This window comes from Anoplopoma fimbria, chromosome 14, assembly GCF_027596085.1.
Source record: "Anoplopoma fimbria isolate UVic2021 breed Golden Eagle Sablefish chromosome 14, Afim_UVic_2022, whole genome shotgun sequence".
Taxonomy (NCBI): Eukaryota; Metazoa; Chordata; class Actinopteri; order Perciformes; family Anoplopomatidae; genus Anoplopoma; species Anoplopoma fimbria.
In genome coordinates, this window is record NC_072462.1 from 8,511,351 (window position 1) to 8,529,776 (window position 18,426).

At 48.3% G+C, this 18,426-nt stretch overlaps 1 protein-coding gene across 3 annotated transcripts in view; it reads left to right on the plus strand.

Moving 5' to 3' along the window:
• The window catches only part of wdr91 (WD repeat domain 91), a 41,797-nt gene extending 23,371 nt beyond the window's left edge, over window positions 1-18,426 (plus strand). For all 3 annotated transcript variants that reach the window (XM_054612351.1, XM_054612350.1, XM_054612352.1), the window contains 5 exons: window positions 7,940-8,048; window positions 8,446-8,558; window positions 15,378-15,485; window positions 15,728-15,817; window positions 18,084-18,426. In XM_054612351.1, the coding sequence (XP_054468326.1) occupies window positions 7,940-8,048; window positions 8,446-8,558; window positions 15,378-15,485; window positions 15,728-15,817; window positions 18,084-18,248 (585 nt within the window). In that variant the 3' untranslated portion in view covers window positions 18,249-18,426. The remainder of the gene's footprint in view (window positions 1-7,939; window positions 8,049-8,445; window positions 8,559-15,377; window positions 15,486-15,727; window positions 15,818-18,083) is intronic.

The window sequence follows — 18,426 nt, forward strand, 5'->3', positions numbered from 1 at the left end:
AGGAATCAGCTTCATGTGACAAAGATCATGCGATTTGAAATATTGACGAAATTTGCATGTTGTAGTCTACACATGACCTACAGCAACATTACTTGTGATTAATGTTTGTTCTGTAGCTCCCCATAGTACAACATTTTCAATATTTAATTTCCAGCACCAGGCACTTTGAACAGCATCCAGCCTGTAACCCCGACATGCACAAGGGGCAAAGGCCCATTCGTCGCTTCTTGCAGCTTTCATATTATCCTGAACTTATCACTGTATGGTCTGGTACATTTATTAGTTCAGAGACAAATGTTCAATCCCTTTTGTCAATAATTGATGCAAATAGTTTATAGTCTGTATTTAAATTAGAAATGTGATCTGCATTTTCCCTTGTCCTTGCCTTCTTCAGGAATTATTGATATTACCACTTTGTAGCCGACTCTCGACTACCGTAGGTTCTCCCCAACACAGATACGGCTTCAGCAGGTAAGTTCAACAATGGTATATTTATTTCCTTCAAAATACAACACAAAATGCGGACCGTCGTGCGCTCCGCTTCGCTGCCCGGCTTCTCGGGCGCACTCGGTCCACCGTTCCCGGAACGCCACCACTCTGATGGCTTTACGCTCTCGTCTCAGTCCTCGTTCCGCGTGTGTGACTGTTCCCCCAGAACTCCAGTCTGCTACTGCTTAAATAGATTTGGCATAATTAGCACCACATTACAGCTGTGTTGATTGAACTCACAACGGCACTGTTCCCATGAACCACTCCCACACCTCTCTCCCCTGCAGCTGAGCGCAGACCACGCCCACTGCCACACACCTCCACCGCCCGACTTAGGCCGGGGAGCCGTCCGGCCTAGCCTACCCCCCCACCTGTGAGCGGGAAAGGAAGTCTGCCACAGCCATCTGCACCCCGGCCTATGGACCACTTTGAATTTAAAAGGCTGCAACGCCAGATACCACCGAGTGATCCGGGCGTTGGCATCCTTCATGCGGTGGAGCCACTGTAGAGGGGCATGGTCCGAATAGAGGGTGAATGGGCGTCCCAGGAGGTAGTAACGCAGGGCATCGACCGCCCACCGGATCGCCAGGCCTTCCTTCTCCACTGTGCTGTAGCGAGACTCCCTCTCGGACAGCTTCCGGCTGATGTAAAGCACTGGGCGGTCGATCCCCTGCACCTCCTGGGACAAAACGGCCCCCAGCCCCCTGTTCGAGCCATCAGTCTGCAGGATAAAAGGGAGAGAGAAGTTAGGTGTGTGGAGAAGAGGTTCCCCACAGAGGGCCTGTTTTACCCTCTCAAGCACCAGCTGGCACTGCTCCGTCCACTGACCGGATCTGAGGCACCCTTTCGAGTCAGGTCAGTCGGGGCTGGTTAGGTCGGCGAAGTTGGGGATGAACCGCCGGTAATACCCTGCCAGCCCCAAGAACCGCCTCACCTCTTTTTTGGTCTTGGGCCTCGGGCAGGCTGCAATCGCTGCTGTCTTGTCAACCTGGGGACGAACCTGCCCTCCACCCAAGTGGTACCCCAGATACCGTACCTCCCTCCATCCAACCGCACACTTCTTCGGGTTGGCGGTGAGCCCAGCCTGTCTCATAGACTCAAGCACAGCGGACACCCGCTGCATGTGCTCCGCCCAGCTGTTGCTGTGGATGATAACATCATCCAGGTAGGCGGCAGCATAAGCAGCGTGTGGACGCAGTACCCGGTCCATGAGACGTTGGAATGTGGCTGGGGCACCGAACAGCCCGAAAGGAAGTGTGACGAATTGGTACAATCCGTATGGAGTGGAGAAAGCCGTCTTTTCCCTGGACTCTGGAGACAAGGGAATCTGCCAGTAGCCCTTGGTCAGATCCAGTGTCGTGAAAAACCGAGCAGTGCCGAGCCGGTCCAGGAGCTCGTCGACCCGGGGCATTGGATAGGCATCAAACCGTGACTCGTCATTCACCTTGCGGTAGTCCACACAGAACCGTATAGACCCATCCTTCTTGACAACCAGAACAATGGGGCTACACCAGGCACTATTGGACTCTTCTATTACCCCCATCTCCAGCATAGCTTTCAATTCTTTCTGAACTACCTATTTTGTGTTCAGGCAACCGATAAGGCCGTGATCGTACTGTCACGCCTGGGCGAGTTTCAACATGGTGTTGTATAAGGTTGGTGCGTCCTGGCAGAGGGGAGAACACATCAGCAAAGCGCTGCTGCAACGCAGCCACATCTGCTCTCTGGGACTGAGTGAGATGGTCTTCACAACGGAGCGAGGCTGGATTGGTGGAATTTGGCACCTCAGGCCCCAACTCATCCCTCTCTTTCACGGTATTCACCAGACAAACAGGCTCTGCCTCTCTCCATGCTTTGAGGAGGTTGAGGTGGTAAATTTGTGTTGCCCCTACCCTGTCAGAACGCACAACCTCATAGTCTACATCGCCCACTCGCTGTGTGACCACAAAGGGCCCTTGCCACTTAGCGAGCAGTTTGGAGCTGGAAGAGGGAAGTAATACAAGTACTTTATCTCCCGGTGCAAATTGTCTCAGCCTAGCCCCTCTGTTGTACAGGCGTTGTTGACGCTCCTGGGCCCTGAGCAAATTCTCCCGTGAACATTGCCCCAGTGTGTGGAGTTTTGCTCTCAGGTCCAGGACGTATTGAATCTCGTTTTTGCTTGGGCTCGGACCCTCCTCCCAGTTTTCCTTAACTAGGTCCAGAACCCCACGTGGTTTTCTGCCAAACAGCAGCTCAAAGGGAGAAAATCCTGTGGAGGCCTGGGGCACCTCCCGCACTGCAAACAACAGAGGGTCAAGCCACTTATCCCAATTTCCGACATCATCGTGTATGAACTTACGGATCATGGACTTCAAGGTTTTATTCAGGCGCTCAACAAGGCCATCGGTCTGTGGGTGGTAAACGCTAGTCCGAATTGCCTTGACGCCCAATAAACCGTATAGTTCCCTTAATGTGCGTGACATAAACGAGGTGCCCTGGTCGGTCAGAATCTCTTTCGGGATTCCAACTCGGGAGATGACCTGAAACAGTGCCTGCGCAACACTCTTTGCAGAGATAGTGCGCAGCGGCACCGCTTCAGGATATCGCGTTGCGTAGTCCACCAGAACTAACACAAAGCGATATCCTCGAGTGCTCCGGTGAAATGGCCCGATGAGGTCCATGCCAATGCGCTCAAACGGGACCTCAATTAGTGGCAATGGGGCTCTTGGGATGGCCGGTTGGTTTACCAGTTGGCATTCAGGGCAAGAGGCACACCAACGGCGCACAACTCCCCGAATCCCAGGCCAATAGAATCGGGCCATTATCCGGTCTAGTGTTTTGTCATACCCCATGTGACCAGCCATTGGGTTATAGTGAGCCGCCCGGAAAACCATTTCCCGACGGCTTTCCGGCACCAACAATTGGGTAATATCTTCACCAGTCTGAGTGTCACGACTCACTCTATACAGTCTATCCCTAACCAATGAAAAGTGTGGGTATGTCGGTGGTGTGTCAGTGTGTACCATGTGACCATCAATTTGTATCACTTGGTCGAAGGCAAAGCGTAGAGTATTGTCACGAGACTGCTCCAGTGGAAAATCTTCCATGGAGTGTATTTCGGGAACCTGCGGGGCCCCTTGTGACGGCACCACCGGTTCCCCCTCCCCTTCAGCAGCGTCGGACAACCTCGCATCACCACTGAGCACAGCACACATCCCACATGTCCCTGCCGGTCGCGATCGCACACCCACACATTGCCCCACTAACGTATGGAACCCAGACCAATCCGTGCCTAAAATCAGTGGGTGTGCAAGGCGGGAGCTAACCGCAGCCCTAATTCTATGCGTTTTGCCCCTGTGTTTAATTTCAACTGACACAACAGGATATCTGTGAACATCCCCATGCACACACCTTATCTCCACCCACTTTGCCTCTACCAACGCCCCGGGCCGAACCAAGTTCTGGTGGACCATGGACTGTGTACAGCCCGAGTCCACCATAGCCTGGTGTACACCCCCTTGAATCCTTACCGGAACGCTGTATGTCCCCCGGACCGGAGGAGGGTGCTGGCGGGCCGGCAACCCGGATCACCTGGCCGACCTCCATCAGTGGACATTCTCTGCGGAAGTGACCGGGCTGCCCACACCTCCAACACTCCTGCTCTGATGCCTGAGGGGCCCCCTCTGGGTTGGGAACAGCGCCTGTAGCAGCTGGAGCCTGGCGATGGGAGGAAACAGAGGGAGGGTTATTGCAAGGTTGAAATGAGTGAGCTTGTGGGGGGCGATGGAGGGAGGCTGAGGTGAGGAACTTCCTGCGAGGAGCAGGAGTCGGTCGGACAGGCGCTGATGTCCACCCCTCTGCTCCCTGTCCCCGGGGTGGACGGCGAGGTGATCCTCCGCGAGGATAATGGCCGTCCCCAAGTCCCCAGGTCGGTGGCACCGCACCCATTCCGACGTCCCAGTCGGGAGGCCCTCCACAAACTGTTCAATAGTGATCCTCTCCAGCATCTTCTGCTCACCATAAGACTCCCCTGGCTGTAGCCACCTGTTAGCCGCGTCCCTCAGCTTCTGGGCATACACGAAAGGACGGTCGGTGGGTGTCCATTTCGTGCCCCGGAACCGGCGACGGTGGTCCTCGGGGGAGAAACCCGTCCTATCAAGGACGGCTTTTTTTCATGTCCTGGAAATTTCCCCGCGAGGACGCTGGCAGGCCGAGCGCCGCAGTTTGGGCCTCCCTGACAGCAAGGGGAGCAGGCGCACGGACCACGCCGCTGCCGGCCACCCGCACGCCGCCGCCGTCCCCTCGAACATCTCCAGGAAGGTCTGTGGGTCGTCTTCCGCGGACATTTTGTGGAGCGCGATGCCCGTGAGCGGTGACGGAGGGGGTGGAGCCGCCGCCCCCGACCGGGACAGCAGGCTCTCCAGGACCCGGGTCTGCATCTCCGCCTGGCTGTGGAGTGCCTCCATCTGCCGCCGGTTCACCTCTGCCTGTTGCTGGTGCATGGCCGCGATCTCCCCCAGCATCTGGGCCAACGCCGCCACCGGCTGTGTCTGCAGCTCCGTCATCCCCGTGTTGAGGTCCCTCTTCAGGCGCCAGTGTAGCCGACTCGACTACCGTAGGTTCTCCCCAACACAGATACGGCTTCAGCAGGTAAGTTCAACAATGGTATATTTATTTCCTTCAAAATACAACACAAAATGCGGACCGTCGTGCCCTCCGCTTCGCTGCCCGGCTTCTCGGGCCCACTCGGTCCACCGTTCCCGGAACGCCACCACTCTGATGGCTTTACGCTCTCGTCTCAGTCCTCGTTCCGCGTGTGTGACTGTTCCCCCAGAACTCCAGTCTGCTACTGCTTAAATAGATTTGGCATAATTAGCACCACATTACAGCTGTGTTGATTGAACTCACAACGGCACTGTTCCCATGAACCACTCCCACACCTCTCTCCCCTGCAGCTGAGCGCAGACCACGCCCACTGCCACACACTTCATTCCACAATTGGGGAATCTGACCCTCTTTAAAAGTGTAGTTAAAAAAAATCTGAGGAGCACTGGAAAAAAATAATAAAAACTTAAAAATAATCAAACCTGGAGTATTTTGTGGGGCGATGGGAGTAATGAATAAATTTCTTTTCTGGGGGGTTGGTCCCTCGGAACACCTATCATGCCAGGTTTCTTCAACACTTTCTGCATAAACAGCGAATTTCTGTTTCTCCTACTTTGTGTAAGTTGTTAGAGTCGAGTTTTTGTCGTATTTGGATATTCCCATTTCCCTCACAGATTAAGTTTCCTAATGACTCTTGGGTCAGTACATTGAATATCTTTTGATAAACGATCTATTATACATTTTTTTTGTTTTCCATGCCCTGGGTAGAATAAATGTGTCTCTTGACAAAATATTACTTTTATTTTTACCCCTTTCATTTCAGCAATAACTTACTGCTTCTTTTCACTTTAATAAGTAACCCATTCACATCAAGTGATATCACCCTATATTCCTGTGCATGTACTTTGTTTCTTCAATGACCCATTCCAACCAGAAACGTATTACTGTTGCACTTGGATATAAACAACTAAAAAAAATATGAAGAAAAGAGAAGACAAGCATATTAAAAAAAGTTGACTTCAAAAAATGTTATCCTGCAGATCATCCGCAGCCTTTCTTGTGTCATTGTACATCCCAGGACCACTATGCAGAAATACCTTAAGCTTGGTGGGCGGTGGGGTCTGAAACTGAACATCTCTCTGTCTTAGCGCTCTTCTTGCTTCAGCCTATTTTCTTATTATCCAAATTATACCTGTCGGGCAGTCGTGGTCGCAGTAGACTCTCATCTTTATAAAAAAAACCTCCTTTTTTTGATTTTGTATGGATCTTGGTGGAGCTTCTTTCGTCGGCCGAAGAATAAATTAACTTTTTCTGTTAATTGTTCCCCCTCTGTTTAAGTGATATGTATCAATTGAAAATAGTAAAAACTATAACAGTATTGGCCAAGATACTGAGTGACTATAGCTCAATTGTTGTTTCAGAATAATGGATACTTGACAGTACTGTGTGTGTGCGTGTGCGGTTGCTGTCTGCAGTACTGATGCGGACCGCAGATCAACAGAGAGACACGGTTTATTCTCCTGCTCGGTTTTCGTGGTTGTAAATAAAACTTTTGGTCCTAATACCATTTTCGCCATTGTAGCAATCCACAGACAGAAGGGAAACGACAGGGAAGCAAAGGGGCAGTCAACGGAACAAAGAGACACAAACTGCAAACAGCTGTTATATGCGCGGCAAACAGCACTTTCTATGTGCCTCCACAGCTGTTTTTGAGAATAGTTCATAAAGTCAAAATATATCTAGTGAGCTGATACCTCAGTGCTATCTTCTGATTAATACATGAATGCCTATTCTTTGATTGTGAAATAGACATGTTTTTTATGAATTATGAATGATCCTTTGTTTCATTACCACATTTTTCCGTCACTGCCAAAGTTCTACTTTAAGATTGGCTAAAGAATAGGACTCCTTAGGTCAAATAGTCCATTATTCAGGGTCACCCCTTGACATATCCTTCCTCACCTTTAGGGATTCCTTAATGCGGATATTATTTTGCCAACCTTGATTCGAAGTCTGTCACTTTTGTAATGATTTCTGTGCCTGTTTCATTTGTTGGAGTGTCTCTTCAAACTCAGTGTTGCACTCGTTTATTTTGGCAACCCCCTGCTCCTCTTCCTTGACTCGTGTTGTGGTTTTCAAGTCTTCCCTGATATTCCCCTATATCAGGGAAGACTATAGCCTAGTTCATCTTGTCTCGTGTTAGTGTTTAGCAAAAATAACTTAGCTTCTCTTTACATCTGAGCATGTCGCTTTAACCTCAGTGTGTATACTAGCTAGCAAGCAAGCTTTGGCAATTAGGCATTAGCTTCGTTGTTACACTCCATAGCTGGTTTCTCGTTTTTATCTGATCTTGTGGACACCTTACCTTTGCCTCTTCTGAGTTTTATTTCGCCAATAGTGTTTTAATGTTAAAGCATCCAAGGAAATATCACCAGTGGGTGGAAGAGTGTTTTGTCAGCCTGCCATTCCTCACAGCTTGCCAGTTGGAAGGAAGGGAGCTGAAGTTTTTTGGATGAGATGACCTCATCGGCCATAGGCCACTAACATATGGCTACTATAAATGTTGAGTGCATAGGCAGAGTTTGGGGGATGTCAGGTTACAGTTACTGGAGGTGATTGAAGGAGAGTTATGACTGTTTACATTTTACAAAATAAGTTAAATTTAACTCTCACAACACAACAGTACATATTCACCTTTGGCACCTTCAATAGCGATGAGAAACCTTACCAAGACTAACAGCCTAATATGTACACAAATGTAATTAGGACCTATGATAATTCATCTTAGCATTAGATGTTTAGCATTAGATCCAGTGTATTCAATTACCGCGGCTGTAGTATAATCAGTGTTTTGTCTGACTCTCAGCTCCAGTTCTCTTTAGAACCTGAACCAGTAGCCATTAACTGCACTGCCTTTAACCACAATGGAAACCTGCTGGTGACCGGAGCTGCTGACGGAGTCATCAGACTGTTTGGTCAGTGTTTATTAGGCACACATCCAATGATTATTTTTATTGTAGATTCTTCTGTTGTCCATTTCTGATCACTTTCACCATGAAATCTCAAAGATAATGACAGATGACCTAAATTGCATCAAGAGCTTGAAGTGACATCTTTCTATCGTTGTATTTTTCTGACTAGCAGTCAAAACAAGAATCATTCTTCCCAGCAAAGACTGTTAAATCATTCCTGCCCATTTTAATATCTTACTGAACCATCTCAGTACATAAACAGCATATTGTACAGTACAGTATATTGACGTGTAATTGCATTAATTTGCTTTGTGTAAACATAGTTACATTTTTTTGATCATGGACACTTTCTGTAACATTTACATATAAATCACACAGTCCTCTGAATCCTCTGCTGTAGATATGCAGCGGTATGAGAGCGCTATGAGCTGGAGAGCTCACGACGGAGAGGTTTACAGTGTGGAGTTCAGCTACGATGAAAACACCGTCTTTAGCATCGGAGAAGATGGCAAGGTGAGTGTTTATTTTGTGGAAGCATGTTTTTGAAAGAAACCATAGTAGTTTTTTTTATTATTCAGAATCAGGTTTGTTGGCCAAGTAAGTGTGAACACATAAAAGGAATATGACTCCTGTATTTTGTTGCTCTCAATGCATATGTACAGAAATATACATATGATTAAAACAGGGTGTTTTGAAGGACACTATAGAACTGGCTATTTTAGGGCCCAGCCACTAGGGGCGCTGTCGCAGACTCGGCCGCTTAGGGTCTACTGTTCTCTATGGTAGTGAGTGAGAGCAGCATGAGTCAGACATATTTTCATCTGTTCAGGTTAGATGTTCCACACAGAGAGACAGTTTGCCCAAAGTTTACATTCCTGTGTGTGCGTCCAGAGAAACAACCACACACACACACACACACACACACACACACACACACACACACACACACACACACACACACACACACACACACACACCCCAAACATACTAACACACATACACACAGGCAAGTGTGTCTTGGATTAAAGAGCAGCAAACTGAACTTCTGTCTCCAGCATCATCATTCAGACCAAGAGTTGGGGGAAATAGGGAGTGCATTCTAACAGATGCACACTCCGCGATTGCAACCTTGAGTAACCAGCCTGTTATCATAGAGCCTCTGCAACAAATGGTCCTTCGAGCCGGATTCGATAATTACGGAGTGAATATGGAATTTGTTCCCCCAAGTGAAGATGCTCGCCCACGCAGACAAGTGCGCCAACCTGGATGGATGGACGATTATGAAGGCTACATCCTACCGCAGGCAGTAAGCTACCCCACAGGCCCCACCGCGATGAGAGAGGAGTCTGAATGGAGCAGTGAGAGAGAGGGATTCGCCGAGATGACGCCCCTCACCAATCGCCCATTACAGTATACCCAGCGCTCAGCTGAGTTCATAGAAAGGTCTCCCAGTCGCATAGGAGCTGCAGCGCCTGGGTTCTCGAGCACGCCACAACCGTACCAGTGCACACCTGTGGTGCTGGATGTGCTGCAGCAGCTTCAAGAGGATAATAGTAGGTTGCTGATGGCACTGAAGGATATGAGGCATCGTCAGATTGGCAACGGTGGCAGCAGATTTCAATCTGCACTGCTGCAACATCCACAAGAGAGTAATCTCGACCACAGAGAAGTGGCCGCCGGGCCGCCATTGCCACCCCCCTCTAGGCAGCATGCACCACCTAGACACAGGTCTGATACGCGACATCCACGTTCAAGAGAACAGGACCACTGGTTGCCGCCACCACCGTCTCCCTTACAGCCTGCTCCGACACACCACCCACGGGAGCCGTGCTACCTGTCTGCACCACAAGACAGAGTTATGCCAGATGGTGAATGGCCGCTGCCTCCCCCACCAGTAGCCTTCTTCAGTGATGACCAAGAGCCCCAACAGGTGCAGCCTGCACTACCACCAGCGACCTCTGGTCTGGTGGAGGAGCTCAGAGAACGTCTGCAGCAGCTAGAAGCACGCCTATCACCAGCCCTATCCATGCCAGACGCTGAGCAATACAGAAGTCTGCCACAGCCATTTGCACCTTCCCTACACCCACGAGGCCGACTCAGTGCAGAGGCTTACCCTTTTCATCCACAATCTGGGTTAAGGTCATCGTTGCCACTGCCAAGCAGCAACGAGAGGACATACAGGGGCCCAACGCCGTCAATCCCCAAGTTCACACGTGATGATCCAAGAGAGTTTGCCAGACTGAGGCTCGCCCTTGAGAACATTCTTCCCGCTGACGCAACTGAAAGGTTTAAATACCAAGTGCTCTGTGACCACCTCAAGTTTGAAGAGGCCCTCCTGATAGCAGACTCATACAGCAACTCACCGTACCCTTACTCGGACACCATGGCCTCGTTGATCAATCACTACGGTCAGCCTCACCAGCTGTCACTACAGCGGATCGCGGAGTTAATGGAGGAGCCCTCCATTCGTGCAGAGGACACAGCTGGATTCAGAAGGTTCGCACTGAGAGTCAGAGCTCTCGTCGGCATGTTGGAACAACTCGGTGAAGATGGGCGCATAGAGCTGCAATGTGGGTCTCATGTTGCGCGGCTGTCGAGTAAGCTGCCCCAGGATCTCCGTGCCACCTTCCGCTGTTACCTATACCCTCGGAGGGACAGAGTCCCATCATTGATGGACTTTGCTGAGTGGCTCGAGTATGAGTTGGTAATCCAAGAAGGCGGAGACAGGCCCCAGAAGGAGTGGCCAAGGGACGGGCCGAAGAAGGAGTGGGAAAGAGACAAGAAAGCCTTAAGGAAGACTATGACTGTGCTGCACGGTACGACCCATGACACAGCCTCCCAAGAGGCCCCGGATAAGCCCAAAGCATACTGCCCATACTGCCTCAATACTCAACACTTCCTGGATCATTGCTTAAACTTCAGGCAACTGACCAAGGAGCAGAAGACTGCCTGGGTGAAGTCCAACAACCGCTGCTGGCGCTGCGGACGGCACCATCAGGCCGCCCAGTGCCGGTTGAAAGTCCTATGCAAGACGTGCCAGGGAAAACACCTCGAGGCCTTACATGAAGTGAATCTTCGGACTGCAGACCACAAGACCACAGCAGTGCACGTCACCGGTGCAAAGGTGAAGTCATCAAAGGATGTACTGTACCTGGACCGGCGTGCCGGCTGTAATCAGGTGCTCTTGAAGGTCATCAAGGTGCTACTGCGAAACGGTGAACACACCTTGGAAACGTACGCCATATTGGACGACGGCTCGGAGAGGACAATCCTCCTTCAGGATGCCACCCAGAAGCTGCAACTTCAGGGAACTGCAGAAAGTCTGACCCTAAGGACAGTACGTCAAGGCCTAAGGACACTACATGGCTCAGCAGTGACGTTCAAGATCTCCCCAGCGGGTCAGCCAACAAAGACATTAACCATCGAGAGGGCTTTCACTGCAGGTGGGCTAGGCTTAGCTGAACATTCCTACCCAGTGAAGGGACTTCAGCATAGATACAAGCACTTAAAAGGGGTCCCCCTGCAGCCGTTCATGAACGCACAGCCGCTCCTCCTGATAGGTTCAGACTGTCCACACCTAGTCACGCCTACTGAACCCGTTCGTCTCGGCCCACCCGGGGCCCAGCTGCAGTAAAGACCAGGCTCGGCTGGACACTGCAAGGACCAGTTAAGTCTTTCCAACAGTGCAGCCGCCAACAGGAGTGCCTGTTCCTGGCCACCATCTCCCCGGCTACTGAACTCTTCAATCAGGTCGAGAAGCTTTGGCAACTGGACACCTTACCATACAGAAGTGAGAAGCTGGTAACAAGGTCCCGGAGAGATGAAGAGGCCATTAAGCTTCTCGAGGTGAAGTCAATGAGAGTGGAGGTAGAGGGAGTATCTAGATATGCCACACCGCTGCTGCGTGTGTACAACAGGCCCACGCTCACGGCAGGGCCTGAAGCTGTCCTACCCAGTCTGCGCGGCACCGAGAAGCGCCTCAGCAGAGACCCAGTAAAGGCAGAGGCTTACCGAGCTGAGATCACAAAGCTGGAGAAGGCAGGCTATATCAGCAGAACTAATCTGGAGCAGGCGAAGGAATCTTGGTTCATTCCCCACCACATGGTGACACACAACGGGAAGAACCGAGTTGTGTTCAACTGTTCTTTCACCTATAGGGACCAGAACCTGAACGAGCTACTATCGTCAGGCCCCAACCTAGGTGCCTCCCTTCTGGGTGTCCTGTTGCGGTTTAGAGAACACACCATTGCTGTCAGCAGTGACATAAAGGGAATGTTCCACCAGGTCAGACTGCTGCCTGAAGACCGGCGTCTGTTGCGCTTTCTCTGGCGGGATCTGCAAAGGGACTCCCAACCCAGTGTGTACGAGTGGCAGGTCCTTCCCTTTGGGACTACTTGTTCACCATGCTGTGCAATATATGCTCTACAGAGGCATGTGCACGATCACAGCTACCATGGGGACAAAGTCCGTGAGTCCATCGAGAAGCACTTCTACGTGGACAACTGGCTACAGAGTTTCCCTTCTCCGGACATGGCCAAGGAAGTCATCGACAAGCTAAGAGGTCTATTGTTGGAGGGAGGGTTCGAACTGCGCCAGTGGGCAAGCAGCGCACCAGATGTCATCAGCCACCTGCCTCAGAATATAAAGTCAGAGAGCACTGAACAGTTGCTAAACCACACAGATATGATCCACCCCATAGTCTTGGATCCACGTCATACTGTGACCAAGTTACTCATCCAACAGGTTGATAGTGACCTGAAACACCCAGGTGCAGAGCGGCTCTTTGCTGAGCTGAGAAGAAAATTCTGGATCCTCCGTGGACGTGAGGCTATAAGGAGAGAGCAGCGCTCATGCCCTGAATGTCAACGATGGAGAGCCCAACCAGTCAATCCCAAGATGGCGGACCTGCCCCCTGCTCGGCTCAGGCTTCAACAGCCAGCCTTTTACTCGACAGGGATTGATTGCTTCGGCCCTCTGCAGGTCAAAGTAGGACGTCGGAGTGAGAAACGCTGGGGCCTGCTCTTCAAATGTCTAACGACAAGAGCAGTCCACATTGAAGTGCTGTGTAGCATCAGCACAGACGCCTTCCTGATGGCGCTGAGGAGATTCATCTCCCGTCGTGGGAAACCGGCGGAGTTGCTTTCGGACCAAGGCACCAATTTCCGAGGTGGGGACAGGGAACTGCAAGAAGCTTTCAAAGCCCTGCATCCTTCACTACAAACCCAGCTGGCAGAGCACCAGATAAAGTTCTGCTTCAACCCACCAAGTGCTCCCCACTTCGGAGGCTCCTGGGAGCGCGAGATCAGGTCTATCAAGGTTGCCCTGTCAGCCACCCTGGGCTCACAGGTCGTCAGTGGAGAAGTGCTGAACACTGTCCTGATTGAGATTGAGGGTATTCTCAACTCCAAGCCCTTAAGCTACGTGTCATCCGATGTAGCAGACCCAGATCCAGTAACCCCTAATCTGTTGCTGATGGGGCGGCCAGACCCCTCGCTACCTCAGGCCGTGTACCATGACTCGGAGCTGCTTGGCCGTCGCCACTGGAGGGCCTGTCAAGTGCTGTCTGACCGCTTTTGGGCACGGTTCCTGCGTCACTACCTGCCAACACTGCAAACCCGGTCCAAGTGGCAGTCAGATACAGCCCCTCTTCAGCTGGGCACCGTGGTGATGATCGTTGATCCTCAACTGCCTAGAGCATCGTGGCCCGTTGGGAAAATTAGCAAGGTGTTCCCTGGGGCCGACGGCCTGATTCGCACAGCGGAGATTAAAGTCAGGGACCGTTCCTACATCCGACCTGTGAGTCGTCTCATCAGACTCCCAGCCGTTCCTGAAGAGGATACACCACGAAAGACTTGATACTGCAAATTTGCTTGGGGCAAATTTGGGGGCGGCTGTTTTGAAGGACACTATAGAACTGGCTATTTTAGGGCCCAGCCACTAGGGGCGCTGTCGCAGACTCGGCCGCTTAGGGTCTACTGTTCTCTATGGTAGTGAGTGAGAGCAGCATGAGTCAGACATATTTTCATCTGTTCAGGTTAGATGTTCCACACAGAGAGACAGTTTGCCCAAAGTTTACATTCCTGTGTGTGCGTCCAGAGAAACAACCACACACACACACACACACACACACACACACACACACACACACACACACACACACACACACACACACACACACACTCCAAACATACTAACACACATACACACAGGCAAGTGTGTCTTGGATTAAAGAGCAGCAAACTGAACTTCTGTCTCCAGCATCATCATTCAGACCAAGAGTTGGGGGAAATAGGGAGTGCATTCTAACAGATGCACACTCCGCGATTGCAACCTTGAGTAACCAGCCTGTTATCATAGAGCCTCTGCAACACAGGGACAACAAAGCCAAACAAAGGTAAAAATACCCATTCGACTATTGTGCAATTATGCAGGGTGCAAAGGGTGCTGGAATAAATGTGGAGTGATATTTTCAAGGATTCAAGGATCATTTATTGTCATTTTTCAGCACAGGGTTGCACAACCAAATGCAGCTATAGACCATTTGCTACTCAAGACAAACGTAAAAAGATCAAATCAGGGGTGCATTCCTGTAGTGCATTTTCAGAATTTGCATCAGGAGGACCGTAAACAGCAGCAACAAAACAATTCCATGGACAAATAATATGGCCAACATCTTGACTCCCGGGGCAGTCGACTTGCTTTCAGTTTGGTCTGACAGGTCTGGATGGTGGTCAGCAGTGGGCGGTGATCATCTCAAGGTCCATTAATTAATCTTATCGCCACGCTTCCTTCCTAATAGTAACAACATTTCTAATTAAAAATATAACAATTGTCAGCCACCCCAAGTAGAAATGTGAGATATTTTTGGTTGCATTGTGAGCAGCATGTTTTACATACAATCACATTCATGATGTAAGCAAAAAATCAGACTAGGCATAGGCAATTTAGATGTATCCCCGCATTTGTGGTCTTGTCCAGTCTTGAAATAAAATCCTGAGTCACCTTTGTCTGAGACAGTGACAAGACCAAGTACAAATGCGGTAGATTACCAGACCATTTTGAGTAATACAACACACCCATATATTCACAAAAACTGATGTAAGATGTCAGTGTATTTACTGTGTTGTCTGTATTTTGGTAGTTCTTTGCTGATGTTTGCTTGAGTCCCCAAGAACAATGTGTAAGGAGTCTGGGTTTTTTTGTTCCACGTCAGTAATCTTGTCAGCCAAGTGTTGTAACACATGAGGTGGGATGTAAACACCGACCAAAATTATATTGTATTATATTATATTATATTATAATAATTGAAGAAATGTATTTGTTTATTTTCAGTTCATCCAGTGGAACATACATCGGTGTGGGGTGAAGCAGTCGGAGCAGGATTTACCCCAGGATGCCACGGGGCCCTTCATCCTGTCAGGGTACAGTGGATACAAACAGGTAGGTAGTGTTAACATGGAACAATACCTCACAGTCTGCAGTAGATTTGTTTTATTTGGATCATTTACTTTTCTTTAACTAAAGCTTTAGGAAACTGGGATGACATCACAGTTATAATAGATAAGGTCACAGGAAAATAAATCCTGCTGATGGAATATTAGGTAAAAATAATTAAAATAGATCAAATAAGATGTATTTAATAACCTATTGATGTCTACATTTGTCAATGATCTCTTACTCAGGTTCAGGTTCCTCGAGGTCGACTCTTTGCCTTTGACTCTGAAGGCCAACACATCCTGACGTGTTCCAACAACGGAGGACTTATATACAGAGTAAATAAACCTTCATAAGATAAGATAAAACTTTATTTATCAAGAGGGAAATTGATGTGCAGCCGTTGCAAATCATCATATTTGCATCACTCATCCACATTCAACTGTTCTGGTCGGACTCAATTATTTTAAATATATGCGTTGAATTCTGGAAGCATTCAATACCTATGTGCTTCAACAAAGAAAGTCTCCTGCATTTTTGTCTGGGAATAAGAGTTATCAGATGTGAGCCTCAGCTTAAAGTCGATGCAATGACCTTTCTAACCGAGGGATTTTTTAGCAATTACCATCACCTTTGATGCTTACTCAATGGTTTAAGTGGCCAGTACCAGAAAAGTTTACTTTTAAAAAATGATTTTCAATTTGCTTCCATTTCCACAATTTTCCCTCTTCATTCATAATATCAGGTCAAAATGTAGATAAATCTGTGCTCTTTCAAAAATGTAGATGAGCAAGCAAACGGGCAGACATTTGGCCATAGGAGCCTTAGAGGGAGAGGATCTCCCACTAACGTCCACATAGGCACATATGTCAACTGCCACCAAACATTTCTGGATGACGGCAAACTTTAAGATGCGCAGAAATTTAAAATCTCTCAAATGTTCAGTGCCAGTCGCAGAGTTGCACCGCTTGTCAATGTCACACTTGGCCTAGGCAATCAATCAAATAAAGCAAGAGGAGGTTTTTACTACTTTATCTGCCATGTTTTGATGCTGGTAAATGTGTGAGGCCTAGCTATCTAGTAGGCTGTTGGGCTGTGACAGAGCTACGAAGTATGTGAGAGGGAAGAGGAAATTCATATCTCATGTTGTGGTAGTTGATGTAGGTTACAGTGAGCAAGGGAGAGAGTGAGGGAGAGAGACAGGGATGGAGCGAGCGCATTTTCCATTTTCCATTAATCACATTCTATCCATTGTGCCCTACACCACAGGCGATCCACGCCACTTTCCCTGACCTGCTTGGCCATGGCTTTTTTGAAGCAGTTGCGCCTGTAGCTAAGCGTCTTGGTGTGATCAGCCCCATAGAGTAACTGTATGTAAACAGTAAGCTGAGGGTGAGGCCTATCATGGAATGACCTTCCTATGGAAAGACCTCCCTATGGACATTAGACAGTGTCTTTCTCCCCAAATCAAACGTTAGTTTTTCCGATACCTTATTTTTGATTGGTTGTTTAACACCATACTTTTGTACAGAAATGTCAAAGTGTGTTGCGATACACAATGTTCATCCTGGCGGCATGAATTAACCTTTCAAAACTAGGATTGTCGACAAAGTCCTGCAAGTCAAAAGTCATTGTGACACACTGCCACAATTACAATGGCTCATCACCTTTGACTGTCTTTTTGCTCAGGGAAGATCCCCGACAAGCCCCTAATTGTGTAACGTTCTCTTTTGAGTCTAGGGAAGATTTGAGACGATAACTCAACAACCACAGAAAATTAAGAGTCAAGAGTAGAAGAAACAAATAAAAGTGATTTATTCAAAACTCAGGTACGTGCAAACAAAGGTTCTCAAACACTGTCGGAGAGGATGGAACAAAATGGTCGTGCCAAACGAAGAGAAATCAATATAACAAAACTAGGCCTGGCTAACTCCTACCACACAAACAAAATGGCTTCATTGCTTTTCTAAAAATAGCTTTACCAAATACAGGGGTGGCATCGATGAATAAACCTAATGTATCTAGACAAATGTCACTGTATCTAAACAGGAAGATTAGTATGGGGCTTGTTTGATTAAATAAAAGCCCATTTTACTGTGTGTTAACAGAAAACTAGGGAAACTAGCTTTTCTAAATAAAAGCCACCAAAAGTGCAGATTTCGTCAGTTTTTCCAAACAGCTTCAAACATTCCACATTGTTTTACATTATTTATGTTTTTCAACTTTTCAATGGCAGTCATTCAAATTAAACCCATTAACGCTTTTCAACCTATTCCTTCTTCCTAAAATTGCTTAATATTTATGACATCAATTCGGCGTAGCATCAGCTCGTCAGCACCCAGCATTCACACAGCAATTTCTTCAGAAATTGTCTTTCAAGCTTTATTTCTATCTCAGCTTCTTGAAATGCTCTTACTATCTGCATTTTTAATTTTGTTTTAATTTTTTTTTCTTTTAAATAAGAAGTTAAATGAACGACAGGTATTGTGAAATTTATAGTGGTTAAAGCAACATCAATATTGTTATTTTTGTATTTTAGTTTAAATGTTGATTTTTATATTTTATTTTTCTAACATGTTTCCCTTTCACCTCCCCTTCTTCCAGTTGACCCATGGGGAGCCCGCTCTGGAAAGCATGCTGTCACTGGGTGGGCACAAAGCTCCAGTGGTGACAGTTGATTGGTGCTCGGCGGTGGACTGCGGCACTTGTCTGACCGCCTCCATGGACGGGAAGATTAAGCTGAGCACGCTCCTGGCACAGAAGTCCTAACACACCTTAGGGGTCAGAAGCCATCAGAATTTATGATAAACTGCTTCAGTTTGCTTATTTGCTGTAAGAGATTATTCCAGAATATGTTAACACAGTATGTCATTTGTTTCATGATGTGATACAAAAAAGTGAAAACTCACCAACCTGTTAACAAATCATATTTACAAATAAAATCCCA